General features: G+C 41.9%; 1 protein-coding gene across 1 annotated transcript in view; it reads right to left on the bottom strand.

Moving 5' to 3' along the window:
* myo1d (myosin 1D) overlaps window positions 1-14,792 on the bottom strand; it is a 98,394-nt gene that overhangs the window by 44,918 nt on the left and 38,684 nt on the right. The window contains exons 17-20 of the mRNA XM_042508193.1: window positions 2,853-3,076; window positions 1,978-2,116; window positions 1,156-1,260; window positions 837-950 (exon numbers count right to left, since the gene is read on the bottom strand). Coding sequence (XP_042364127.1) covers window positions 837-950; window positions 1,156-1,260; window positions 1,978-2,116; window positions 2,853-3,076 — 582 coding nt within the window. The remainder of the gene's footprint in view (window positions 1-836; window positions 951-1,155; window positions 1,261-1,977; window positions 2,117-2,852; window positions 3,077-14,792) is intronic.

The following is a 14,792-nucleotide window of genomic DNA, read 5'->3' as shown; positions in this document are numbered from 1 at the left end:
CTGTTTTAACAGCAGGATGCAGTACTCTGTACATTTGTAGGAATTTAAAGTAATGTACAGTATGAGAAGCATGTTTAACATAATCCAATTATTGCAGTGGGTCTATAATAATTAAAGCAGGCACTTCATACATTTTACTCTAATGAAGAAGGGTTGGAGAGCGCTCTCTTTCTGATTTACAGTATGGTCTCAGTATAACGAGGTAGCCATTCTAATTAAACTTGGTGAGAAGTGGTGCAGTCTATACCAAAGAGTTAAATGGAATAAAGTTTGAATTACTGCTGCTTATCTACACATTCTCTGTGCTTTAGGATTAAAATATTACACTTGGATACAATGAGCATCCAAAACAGATGATATACTTTAGTATCAGTATGAGGAGAAGGTCTTTTTTATTTAGTGTCTCTGTTAAAAGAAGCAAAAAAAAAAAACACAATACATTCTTCTCCTCATTCATGTATGAATTTTTTGACATGAAATTCACACCTGGCTGCAGTTTAGATGGATCAAAACAAAGGACTCCCTTGGTTTTTTCTAGTGCTTTTGGCAGCTTTATGTTGAGGTAATATGATTCGTAGCGTTTCATTTTAAAGTGTTTTAGATGTAATTTACTTCCAATCAAAAGCAATTCTGCAGAAAGCGCTCTCATTCTGATCTGCTGCGTGTGAAACGGCGTTTTGTGGATTTGCATCTCTTCTTCCATTAGGCCAATATATGAAACCTCTTTGGAAATCTGCACTAGAATGCTGTTACACCTGTGTGTGTTGAGCCGCGCTGTGTTTGTCACCGTGTGTTTGTAATAAAGCAGGCTGTTAGAGGAAAGGAGTGTGCCATACGTTGTAGAGGGGGATGCTCTTCATGGGTTTGTACTGCTTCAAGGGGTCCATCTTGTACAGGTGGCGGTCAGTGATGAGCACAGCCCGGTCCTCCGCCTTGTGGAAACGGTTGATCTGGGAAACACAAAGCTCCTCATTAGTCACCCCACAGGATAAGAGCACACACACTAACACACACACATTCGTTTAAACACCCTGCAGGGCGATGGCACACACTACAAGCAGTTGGGTGGATTTGTTTGTGCAGACAGCAGCATGTTGTGACTGTGTGTGCATGTTGTTAGGGGGAGAATAAATGCTCTTAAAGTCTCCTTCCTACCTTGCGAACGTTGCAGGAGAACAACACTCTCATGAATTTGTCTTTCCGCTGCAGCTCGCTGGAAACCAGTGTGAAAGATGAAGCTGTGTCAGGACTGTCTCGCTTCTGTAGGACACAAAAAACATAGAAAAGCTGTTGAAACACTTCCAGGGTTCCTACAACTTACAGCAAGTGGAATTTAAGACTGTTTAAAAAGAAGAAAAAAAGACCTGACAGCAATGCAAAGCAAGCCAGGGACGACTTGAAAGATGCTCTTGAGTACAGTTTGTGAACCTGAGTACAGTTCATATCAAGTGTGAAAACTAATTGTAACAAAACACGGATGGTAACATTTCTCAATAATACCGTTCTCTGACGAAATCTACATATGCGCGCAGCACCTGCCAATCTCATCCTGTGAGCTGCAGGGCCATGTGTGAGTAAGCATCAGGCAGGCGAGACGGTTGTTTTTGACATTGTCTCCATTACATAAACAATAGTAGGCATAATGCAAAGGTCGACTCCATTGTGTGGGCTTGAGATCTTTCTACACTGACAACATAAATGTCACGTGGATGATGATGACGCAAGTGTACTCCTGTATTAAACAATACTATTAATGTGAAAGCTGAGTGGCGTGGGAGTGTGGGGGGGGCAATCATACTAAGGCACACTACAAACCAACTGCACACCTAATGGGAAAACAGCCTAATTTTCACCGCTAGTCTTGTGATTCTGCCTTTTTTCTTTCTGTTGCTGTATTTAATTTCCTCCTTTCATCATATAAAGACACACTCATTACTGTACTCTACCCAAACCTGCACCGCCATCCCACCTACTCACCAGGTAGTTTCCTTCCCAGGCTCTCTGAAGCCCCAAGTCGGCCCTCTGGCCCTTCAGGGCCTCCAGGCTGGCGACCTTGGCCCTCACCTGCAGGGCCTCTTCTGGAGAGAGGCCTTTGATCAGCGTCCATGCCCACCACCTGGAGGTAAACACATCCAAACACACACACAAAACTAAGAGCAAAGGAAAATCTCTCCATTGAGATTTGTGCACCAAACCTTGACAGCTGGGTCAGCGGGGCGATGCAGCAGCACTGCAGCGGACCCCAGCTGTACTCTGCTTATTGGCCTTTCACTCACACACCCTGACAGCCAACATCATTCTGCAGGAAGGCTATTTTCTTACTGCGCTCAGCTTCAAATAGAAAAAAGCAAACAAACACACGTCGGGATGAAAGGCAGTGATGAGTCTTTGATGGAGGGAGAAAAATCAATGCCCAGTGTGAGCCCAAGGCAGAAGGAAACATGTGTAAGTTGCTTCAAACGGACTCATCTGGATGTAAAATAACACTCGAGGCCGTGTGTTGTCTGCTGCGGCTCGGTTCGGATTCACTTTTAGTTCAGGCAATTCAGGAAAGTGATTTTCTTCAAAAGAAAGCAATTTAGAAACATTTTATCTTAAGAAGCTTCATCCTTTGCCTCTGGTATGACATAATGAGAATGGCTGGTACATTTTTAAACATTTAAATGCTGTTTCACTTTATATTGCAACAGTATGAAATAAAAGAGAATCAACGTGAGTCATTCTCTTTAAAAGGATCCATTTAGCAAAAGCACAGCAGCTTATTGTTAATGTTTGAAAAGCACCTTTATGTGAAACTTGAAATGTCAGCAGACATACAGCAGCCAAGTTTAAAGACAGAGTGACGTTCACACCTGTTATAGATGCTCCTGAGTGCCTCTTCAAACTTGCGCAGGACTTTGGGAGGCGTGGGCCACTTCACGTGCCGGCCGTAATCCTTCATGGATCCGACGTTTTTGAAGCGCCGGTTGACCTCGCGGATGTAGGATTTCACCTTGTAGCGTCGGTAGGCTCGCAGGATGACGAGGGCCGCTTTCATCCGCCGGTATCGCATCCTGGCTATGGTGCCCCTCCACACCTGGACACACAGAGCAGCACAATCAACAATAAAAGTCTTTGTAGACATTTCAGATGATTGGAAGACAACTGCTGCACAGCTCCTTAAAGGGGTGCTTGTGCTATAAGTGATGTAGTAATCCCTTTTATCAGTCAAGCTCTAGAAACACTCGATCTTACATCTTCTATTATGCAACTGATAGCAGATAGATACAGTCTGTATTTATAGGAATGCCTACAGAATGTCACATCCATTTACGCTGAAGGGGAAGACAAAGCAATCGCCAACATGCTGAAGAGTTGCTGAGTGGCATTCTGCAAGTCAAATAAACTTTAAAATCCAGATTTAAGCGGGATTTTCCAACTTGGACCCACATCTTCACCCCGGCAGCACGGAAGATTGATATAATCAGCACAGTTTAAAGGTGGGCATCCGGAGATAATAGTCACCAATTCACTGAATGTCGACTGTCTCTGAAATGTTTGTAATGGTAAGAGTTAGTGCAGAACATTATGATGCCTGAGTAAAAGTGACGCTCAACCTTTTAGATAGTAAATGTCATCACTTCATTATCATATCCTTTTAGATATTTGTGTAAAATTTAGCATATAAAGTTACGGTTAAAAAGATGTTTTGTGAGGTCACAGTGACCTTTGACCATCAAATTCTAATCAGGTTATTTTTGCGTTTGTGCCAAATTTAGAGAAACTCCCTCGTGGCTTTCTCGAGATATTATGTTCATGGGAATGAGATGGATGCAAGGTCACAGTGACCTCGACCTTTGACCATCATATTATAATCAGTTCATTGTTATGTTTAAATGGATGTTTGTGTTTTTAAAAGAATGAGGTGAATGCGAAGTCACAGTGACCTTGACCTTTGACCTATGACCACCAAATTCTAATCAATTCAGCCTTGAGTCCCAGTGACTGTTTGTGCTTAAGTTGAGAAGTGTCCCTCAGGGCGTTCTTGAGATATCACGTTCACTGGGATGGACTGATGAACATTCCCAAAAAACATAATGCTTCCGACCTCCGCCAATGCCGGCACAGAGGCATAGAAACAGACCATAAAGAGGTAAAATATCTGCACTAAAATCTGAATTATGAGGACTGAAGGTAAGGCAAACAGCTATAACTAATGCTGCATATTTCTGTAAAATCTTAAATACAAATGTGTATTTCAATTTGTCATTTCCTTCATTTAAAATTAGACAAAGAAAGAGTTTTTTTATTACTCACCATTAGAATTCATTACACGTTGTTACATGTGTATTTACATCAGTGCTTGGTAACGTTTGAGTAACACAGATTCAGACTAAAATAAGGACCCCCACGCCTGCCTGAAACCAAACATAGGTTGAGTGGCTATCAGACCCTCTAAAGCATGAATAATAGATGTAAGTGGGACTCCAGGGAGCCATAACTCCTGATCTGCCCTCGCTAAAATCACCACCATATGCTGCCCTTTTACTGTATACCCCCTCTCTCTCTTACATGCAACTCCTCCATTATTAATGCATTTATACGTCCACATTGTATCTAAATAATCCTAAATAATCAGTGATAAAGGTGCATTTAGTGTCACAAATTAAAGGCTATACTGCACAAGAGGCTCACTACTGAATATCATTGAAGTGCAATGCAGAGCAATGATCATAAATATTTAATCTTTTAAAGTGTGGGGGAGGGCGCAGACACGGATTTCTTCGGTTTGCATATTGAAACTGTGGAGGAGGTGGTTTTCACGTAAAGAGACTGGTAGTGTTATAATATGCAGAGATGATAAGTCATGCATAAAGGCTTTATAAGGTAAGTGGACCTAGTCAACGTGACGTCACCCATCGGGGGAGGCAATCTGCAGCTCCAGAGCCTCCTGTGGCTTTCTTTTTTTTTTTTTTAACATTTTGATTTATTATTGTTCCAGATGAAAAAAATCCTTACATTTCGCAATTGTAAATATGTATGGCCTTTGCAGAGATTACATAGAAAAAAAATTTTGCAAATGTTTATCATTCGTCTACGACTCCAGGCCATTGAAAGCGCTATCAGTAAAAGAAGGCCAGTCGGCCAACTCATCACAAAGCCAAACAGCCTCGTACTGTCTATTTCAGAAAAAGAAGGTTTAATTTGGACCTTTTAAGCTGTAAAAGTTTTATGTAATGGCATGTTCAGTAATCTGAGATCAGCCTTATCAGGCTAAAAAGTTGAGAAATCTGTCCTAAAGATATCAACTGATACAGTCTAAAGCCTACTGGCCTAGTTTCTAAGCACACAATCTCTCATTCTTCAACGGTTTGCTGTTAATTACTCCAAGCGTATCTTTCCTCTGTATCATTTGCACTTTTGCCCTTTCTGTCATCCAAGTATTTGTGTCTACTTGTCTTGGAGTATGTATGTTCTGTCACGCCTACTGTTGTTGCTATGCAAGTAATAGATGGTAAATAAGAATTATTAAGAAAAACTGAAGCGTTTCTTTATATTCTTTGTTGACATGCTGTCGCTTCTGTGTCGGCAGCCAGAATCGGGCCAGTTTATTTGGCTTTTTTTTTGATTGTTGGGCTTCATTCATCACGAGTCTCAGCTGAGTCAAGCCACCAGACGCGGCCCAAAGTATTTCTCATGGCATGCCGAGTTTGGTCCGATGCTGTTTAGTTTTGATAGCAGCCCAGTGATTGCAACGTCAGCAGCTGCCAGTTTAATTTGCCCGATTCTGGGGTGTCAATTATCCTGAATCTCAGCCGTGTCAGGCATGCGGATGCTTTCAGACTTATTTCTACCAGCGAGCCGTGTTTGGGGCAGTTCTGGGCCAGATCATTTTTGATAGCAGCCCAGTCACAGCCAAGTCAGCAGCCTAAATTTGGACAGTTCATTTGGCCTGATTCCAGGGCATCAATCCTGAGTCTCAGCTGAGTTAGGCAATTGAATCTGGCCAAACTAAATTCTCCTGATACCTACTTTAACAAGTTAGTGCAGCCACACCGCATGCATGCAGGAGCAGCGCTGCTCAGTCGCGTCTCAGCTGCTTGAACAGCCACAGCACATCTGCGATTCGCCGAGTTTTTCCAAGTGCAGCACAGGTTGTCTGCAGATATAGACCATAAAAACGGTATTTTGATAATTATATTGACTCTATGCCACCTTTTACTACAGATTAAATGTCTTTATCTGTCAAAGACACGAGGAAATCCAAATATCTGTTTTACTTAAACTTTGTTTCCGTTTTAAATAAAAGTTCTCTGACAACATCTCTGTTGACAGAATAGCATCAGTTGTTGACATGAGGCATCTTATCGTGAAAGATTTGCAGGACCGTGTTGTTGACAATGTAGCAAATTGCACAACTTCATAAATGAGTGGAATATTTGCTTATAATTTGCGGAAATACTCTTCTCATAGCAGCAGGCAGCTCTGCAGAAGCGTCGAAGCAACAAGGCTGCCTGTGTGGACATCCTGAGCGTCGGCGACGTTGCCGTCACGCTGCTCATGCATGCAGTGTGTTCCAGGCAAAAGCTTTGTCTATTGGTAGACGTCTTTGGAGCGCCAAATGCTCTTCGGTTGGATGAATGACGTCGATGCCTTGATGATTCTGGCTAAGACACGTGCATCCGTACTGCCCTGCTTCTCAATGACATTGCAAAGGTAAGTGAGGGCCTTACTGTCACGTGTGATACCTTCCAGGGTCACTGGGTTTTTGTGGGCTGTGTTTACTTTGAGGACTTTGGTGCCTACTTGTGATGAGGTGCCAGTACTCTCGTCTTTTCCTGCGTCTGCTCTTGATAAAGCAATCCCACTTTTATGGGTTTAGAAATTGCACACACTTTATAGCTAAATAAACAACTTCAAAACCAATTTGGTAACCTAAAACTGTCTTACAGCTGAGAACATGCCTGTTTTATTTAGCTCATGCTATGTCAAATCATCCTTTATGTTTGCCTTACTGCATCTGTAAAGACAGAAGGCACAGACTGTATTTATATCTAAGTGCTGTATATTCTCTGTGGTTTCTTTATGATCATGCAAAGCAACCAACATCTATTCAGGTACAAAAATAGCTCCTCTAATCCCGCATTATTTTAAGTCTTGAATGGTGCTTCTCTGGCAAAATGGCAGATGACGACCTTATCCTCCGTTTTCTCCACACTGCACTGTCTCTAATACATAATGGATGAGAGTGAGAAAAGAAGCAGCTACATATTCATCACTAATCGACCCCTGAGATGACTCTCCCACATGCTCCGGGTGACAGCGGTGGGAGGAATGAACGTGTTTTCAGTGCCGTCCTCGACTGCAGCTGACTTGGTTGTCTCTGTGATGGAGGTTAGAAGTTATTTTTGTTTAAATTCAGACGGTTTTCAGAGTGCTACAGTAAATTAGGCAGAGCTCTGAGTGCAGGTGTCAGGTCAAACTTAACCATCAACTGGTTTGAATACGAGACTGTGAGTGCATTTAAGGTGAAATCTGAACCTGATCACGTTAGTAAACAAAATTATGTGGAAATATTCAATCATACTGATTTATGCATGAGTTTATATACTGTTTATGGCCCACTTTTTGATGTCTGAGTTTCATTTTAAATACTTCATATTTTGTGATTCTTGGTTAATTTTCTATACATGTAGCTTTTTTATTATAACCTCTGCCAGGATTTCATTTCGTTTCTCGGCATGACTCAGAAAATCTAATAACCTACACAGTATAATTTAATTATTTATATAAGAGTGACTCATGTTGGAAAGTCAGTTACAGCAGAAAAAAAATCTAATTTTCACATTTCAAGGTATGGATAGTGAATTTAAGTTGATGAGGATGAACAAGATCCTCCTACGAGATACAGGCGGATGTGACTTAAGGTGGAATTATGGCTTTACGGCAGGAGAAATCGATTTTAATGACAGAGAGATTTGTCACACATGCACATACAGTGATGATGTGAAGATTTGCCTCGCCTCGCCACTGAATATGAGACTATTGCAATGCAGTTAATCTCGAATCATTATACAAACAAGCCCTTAGAACACTTGATTATTTTCTGGCTTTGCCTTTAGGACAGGTTAAACGTGAAAGAGGGAAAGACAGAGAGAAGGGATTACATGCAGCAAAGGGCAGCATTGACGAGGACACAGCCTCCGTACACGGGGCGCCCGCTCTACCAGGAGAGCTGAAGGGCGCCCCCATCACTGTCCAATGCTAGAAGAAAAAAAAATCAGATCTTAAACTGGGATGACCTAATAAAATATGTAAACATGTGCTTGGTATACAAAGTCAGCCATTACTAAGCCCACCACCACTTTTAGCCTAAATCAGCAGACAAACTAATAATTGTGCTATACGGGGTCCATAAGAGGAGTTTGTACTTTCCATTGCGGAGAAGTTATTTCAGCCAGTCAACCTGGTCAATGTGGACAAAGTTTTGGGTTTTTTTGCCACTTTATCAGTACAAATGTTAAAACGGACATCTCTAGATTACGTTAAATGCTTTAAAAGCAGGAGGAGATCTTCATTTGTGTAAATAATATTTTGCCAGCAGAATCATATTATTTTGTAAAATATTCATACATATAATATTTGTGTTCTCGTACACAGCTTAACCAGGTTTTATGATATGCTACTTCAGCACACAAACAAATATTACTGGGACCACAGAAAATCTCAGAAGAACAATTAATATCAAGGAATTCATACTGTATACACAACTGACTATCAGTGTACCATTTTGGCCATTTTTTAGAAGTTGTATTTTTTCCAATCATGTAGCTACGCCTAAAAAAACAAGGCACAGTACAGGCCACATGCATGTGTGTGCATATGATCAGGATAGTACCATCTCTGCCTGCTTTTGAGCCACGAAAAACCCCCTCTATAATCTCAGTGCTGACACTGCAGGAATTTAACCCTTTCCTCTGATAAAGAATCTGTAAAAATCTCATAACATATAATAAATAAAGCATCAAACATTCATCTAATTCTATCAGAACCAGTGAACACCTCTATAATCTACTTTTTTTTTCATTTCAATAAAGCGTCTCAGCATATAAGCCACTCCTCTACTGTATCTAACCCCCACATGCAGACTCAGTGTCCCACTCCATATGTGCTCACATGATACACAAAACAAAAAGTGGCCAAATTAGATTTTCAGCGAGAGCTCAGTTAAGATGTTGCCGGGATCATATCCACATGGTGCTCGAGCCTCTGCCAGATCAACAACTGTGTTTATCTAAGCAACAAATCACTAATTACATTGAGAGCGAGCGGGGCCGGAGGTGAGAGACAAAGCAGAATGAAAACACCGTAAAGCAACAATGAATCAGATAACAGCAGACGTAAAGTGTCTCCACCGTCCTCGGAGCCTCGTTAAGGTGTGTGACAGGTGGAAAGTGGAGAGAGGTTAGAATTATGATGGGGGCCATCCAGGCGCCCACACAAACACATTTTCTCAACTGGCCGAGCAGACTGCGATGATGCTGGTGAGCTGATGAAGATGACACTCGGGGGATTGTGGATAAATCAAGCCAATAACAAGGCCCCTGATGGTCTGCCCCCTTCCTCTCCCGGCCAATAAAGCCATCTGATCATCCTTTTAGAGACTCTGCCATCATGGAGCCTGCCCTCGCCGCGCTCCGGGGCCCGGGATTTACGAGCTCATCAAAGCCAGATTGGGGATCTTCTTCGTCGCAACAAAGCGGGACAGATTGCTGGGGCTTTACTCAGAGGGGGGAAATGTTGACTGAGTAAAAGCATTCACATACCACACGAGCCAGGACAACTGGAGAGAGCTGGAAGGTTGTGATGTTGAGCGGAGCTGAAAACACACAGGAACCATTACTGCCTACTGAATGTCTTTAAAAGGAAAGATCTGTTTTTTTGGTGGACTGCAACATGCACGGCCAGCCCTATAAAGGCAAAACTCAGTGAGTGAGTGAGTGAGTGAGTGAGTGAGTGAGTGAGTGAGTGAGTGAGTGAGTGAGTACGCTGCTGTTTCCCCGCTGGCTTTCTTTTTTTCAAAATAATTGGGCACATAAATGCCGACACACTGACAGACGCTGACGGTCCTGTATTACTGTAACGTTATTCCTAAATCTCTGTAATCAGTGTAATATGGCAGCACCATGGAAATAGCTAACTGGCATGGAATTAGCATGGGTGCTATTTTCAGGTATTTTTAAAAAACTTTTTACTTATTTCTTTCTATTTTTCTTTTTTTGGGTCATTTCTCGTTTTGTTGCTCACTGCCTTATTTCCATGTTTTTTTTAAAGAAATCAGGTTTTACAGGATTAATCCAGAATCTATGGGACAGCAACTCTAATAAAAGGCCATTTACTGAACTGTTGTGTTGGCAATTAAAAAAAGCCAAACCCTCACCTTGTTGTTACCTCGAGGGGGGGAAATATTACAAGCAAATTCCGACATGCAGAGACAGATAGGCCGGCGTGCACCATTGACACACTTGACTGCCTGAGTTTCCACATCCTCTGGGGATATTGAGCTGGTTTTCCAGTGACATGCTCGATGCACACTGTGGGCGGAGGGAGGCGGGATCGAGAGCGAGCGACACAATTTAGCACGGCTGCAACGTGCTCTGACCACAGGCTGTCATAGGGAGACATTAGGCCAAGGCACAGGGCAGCAGTCATTATCATGAATCAATAAAGAGTTCCAGTGAGCAGCGCACACCCACCACAAACACTAACACCACGAGTCCCGATCCTTCAATCAAAACTCCCTGCGTGATGTCAGTTTAAAGCTCTGTGGCCTCACAAAACGAATGTGTTCAAAGTGATCCTGAACAATACAGTCTAATTAGAGGGGACAGTATTGAAGATTAAATTGAACGACCCTGAACGGCACATCCATCAATTAGACGTGAGTGGACATAAATAGATTGGAGGAATATTGCCGATGGTCAGCACTATGAGCTTTAAGTAACACACAGTGTACAAACATGTGCGAAGGACACACGATAAAATCTACTTATTGAGGAAGTTTAGGCATGAATGCAGTATAGCAACCATCCACTGAAATTTATAAAAATGACAGCTAGTCAATACAGCATCAGTGCAAATCTGTCATAAAGTATTACATACACAAAAATTAGATTAGTACTATACAATACAACATGTGTACACGTATGTATTGTACGTCCCAGTTGTGCGGTACTAATTATGACATACATGCACTCGTGCTCTGGTCAGAAAAAAACAAATAAAATGGATATTATAAGTACAAAGCTTCTTTTTTGTGGCTGATGTGTGTATTCTTGAGGTCAAACAATCATGTTAAATAAATGCATATGCTTCCTTCTATCTTATTATTATTTTTTTAGAAATATTTAATACTTTGCAGAATACTTTGTTCCAAAACACTACTTGGGTACTTTTAATGTTGTTTTTTTTTTTTTTTTTTTATCATTTATATTATTTGTTTTCAATATTTTTTTATGCAAAATTTAAAAAATAAGTGTTTTTGTATTTTTATATATTTTTTTAATTTCTTAAACCTCTGAGACAGTAAGCTAAAACCCTGAATAAATAACTAATTTGTTATTCGGGTTTTGAACTGTTGGCTGGACAACACAAATATTGGTAAATTGTGAGCGTTTTTTGTTTTTGTTGTTATTTTCTGACATTTTATAAATCACACCATTTGTTACAGCCCTGGATCTGTCTGTCTTAGTTTTCAAATATTTTCGAATATTTTTCCCCATATGTTCATTCTAGTCTTTCAAACATTATTCTCCATTAATTTGTGCGCCTTTCTTTCATCATCCAGTCACTTTCATAAAAAAAAAAATCGATATTTATGTGAGCTTTGTCATTTTTCCTTAAGTATTAATTTGAGTATTTTTTGTAACTTTCTTTGCTTTAATTAGACATAAGATGGTTGAGAGTGACAAAAATTGTGGAAAGAAGTAAATGGGGGATGGGCGGTATCCATGGTGGCCTAAGACCAGGACAACTCTGATGTCCTTTGGAGACAAGTAGAAGCAAAACCCTCAAAAAACTCAAAAAAGTTTGGCTGTGAGCCACATGACAGTTGCTATGGAGAAAGACCCATGGTTACAGTCTTTTTTTATAGTTTTCATACTTGCCCAAGGTGTTATTTCTATAGGATATTTTTAGGCCACAGTGCTGAAAGAAAGCAGAAGAATGCAGCCTTCACAGCATTTTTCTGAAATATGGCTTCTCTTTAAACATCAACACCTAAGAGTCAGAGTATGGCATCTGAAGAAAGAGAAATTAGCTTTCTCTGAGAACACATTTCCACTCTTTAAAATCCTGCAGTGACAAAAAGAGTTAAAACGCCCTGCTTTGATCTGCTGCAGTGTTCACACCCGCTGAAGTTTCTGTGGAGGTGATCGCTCCAGATGATACCTTAAACACTCTGCAGTTCAGAGGAGGGATCAGAGGATTAGGGATCATGTTTCTGCTGAGGTCTGGCAGGAGACAGATCAGTTCTGGACAGTTAGGCAGAGAGGAGGCAGTGCTTGACCTGCACTCAGCAGCCTGATATTCACAAGAGGGCTGCAGGGAGCTGTCCACAGATTCCTCCCTTTGACATGCAGATCCTCCAAAAAATTATTTATTACTGCACAATTCACCGCTTCATGACACCAGTTATCCACTGGGAAACAATGCAAAGTAAAAACTACGCCTCTTTATCCTTTTAAGACATTTTCATTTAGCTCCTGCTCAGACAAGCCCCCCGTGGCCACGCCGTGAAAGCTCGCCACGTCTGATAAACCCACTGCTACACGGAGACTATGCAAAGCTTTGGAAAGCAATTAAGGTGGCGGCTCAGAATACACGAGAGGGGGGTGGTGTCTTCTCGTCATCGGCGCTGCTCTGACAAGCGCCGACAGTTATTGTGATGTGGATGGCTGAGCTTGAAATATTCATTTTCACACAGAAGCAAGGTGGGGGTGGCCCATGTTTAATTTATAACAACTGTATTTATGTTGGATGGTATGCCTTTTTTTCATTTCTTAAAGTGGCAATGATTTGGGCCCCTGCCTGTTCAAGGTAAGAATAACTCGCTGTTATGTCGCTGTTTTGTATAAAAGGCACGAACCTGAAATAAAGGGACAGAGTTGTCTCACCTTTGAGCTGACAAAAGAAGCAGAAACAGCTTCAAAACAAGGTCTGTGTAAAAGGGACAGCTAGCAGGACGGGACTAAGGGCAGGACAGGTGTGATGTGTCGACAATGCCCACAAAAAGCAGCATGAAAGTGGGAGTGCTCACTCTGCAGCAAAATCTGGGGACCAAAACATCCTCAGAAGTAAACTGCACCCTGTCTACAAAAACAACAGCAAAAACCACAACTGCTCAACTTGAAGCAATCTCAGAAATGTGGTATTTTCTTTGAACTCATCTCTAACCCACAACTTTGCAAACTGATGAAGAGTCAATTTGTATGCAACTTATTTGTGACAATGCACAGAGCCGACCGTAAACGAACAAGAGGCTGTGTGTTGAAAACTGTTGCAAAAAACATATTTCGAATTGGCTGTATACATGCCCAAATAATGCTCCTAAATCCTAGATAATAGAGGCATATCTAACATGCCTTAATCAGAAAATGCTACATATTTAAATGGAATATGCCATTTATGTGACCAAATCAAATTCAGAATATCGTCATGTTTGGAATAATAGGGGAATATTGGTGTGCACTCAGCCGTAGCCGGCATTGTAGATGTAAAATCACAAACAAGAGGATGTGGAGCTCTCACTGGTAATGCACCCGAGCCTGATTGCAATAAATTTTCGGGCGTATGAGCGGCTGTAGCACAAGAGTGGAGAAATGAGGTGAGTGAGAGCACGAAAGGATTGAAGGATGGAGAGAGCGGCAGGATTAAAATGGATCTGTGAAGGAGCCTCCTCCTGCCTCATCCTTTCCTCCCCCTCCTCCTCAAAAGACGGGGAGGTTATGATAATTTAAAAGAGGAAAATGAGACTCAATGTTCTCCCAATTTGGCCAGGCTGTGACTCTACAAGGGGGCCACTCAACCGGTCTTCACAAAGTGTGCAGCTTCACAAATTGTGTTTTTTAGTTGTTTGATGGGGCAAACTAAGTGGTATTATTATAAATCTGTGAGGGACAAGGAGTGTGTCTGAGCCTCAGTCACAGGCTGACAGCCCTGGCACCACGGCCCCCGACTGGCATAAGGCTGTGTGGTGTGCCAGGTGCTGATAAGGGGATTGCTTGGCGCAGCAGATCAGACTCGGAGCTGGGATGTTTGTTTGAGTAACAGCGTGATAGACGCAGGAGTCCATGATGCTGTCACACTGCTGTTTGATTTTGTGTGTCAGTGTAGCATGAGTGAGCATGTGTGCGAGGCTCATGCTGCATGTCTGGACTTCACATTGACAGAGGGCAGCATCAAATACGCCTGCTCCGACACCTCTTTGTTTTGGTGGTGATTCCTCTGGGCTTTCTCTTCGTTATCCCTGCCAAGATACGAGATACAAGATAGGCTTCTCCCGAGAGAGGCGTGGAAGAAACGCTCGTCTGGTGTGTCCGTGGGAAGAGCCCGCAAAGGGTCACACGGATCAATACACAGGTCAACCAATCAATCATCTACAGGAGTTAATTTGGCTGGAAAACCCTTTCATGTCTGAGATACTCCCTGAGAAAGCTACACATGAAAGCAACACAATGTGGAGGAATCTGCAGACATGATTCTCAAATAACGACAGGTTAAGCGTCAATCACACGGTTCCCAGGTTGCTGATA

This window comes from Plectropomus leopardus, chromosome 19, assembly GCF_008729295.1.
Source record: "Plectropomus leopardus isolate mb chromosome 19, YSFRI_Pleo_2.0, whole genome shotgun sequence".
In the NCBI taxonomy this organism is placed as follows: Eukaryota; Metazoa; Chordata; class Actinopteri; order Perciformes; family Serranidae; genus Plectropomus; species Plectropomus leopardus.
Note: the sequence above shows the minus strand (reverse complement) of the source record. Positions and strands in the feature narration are given on the sequence as shown.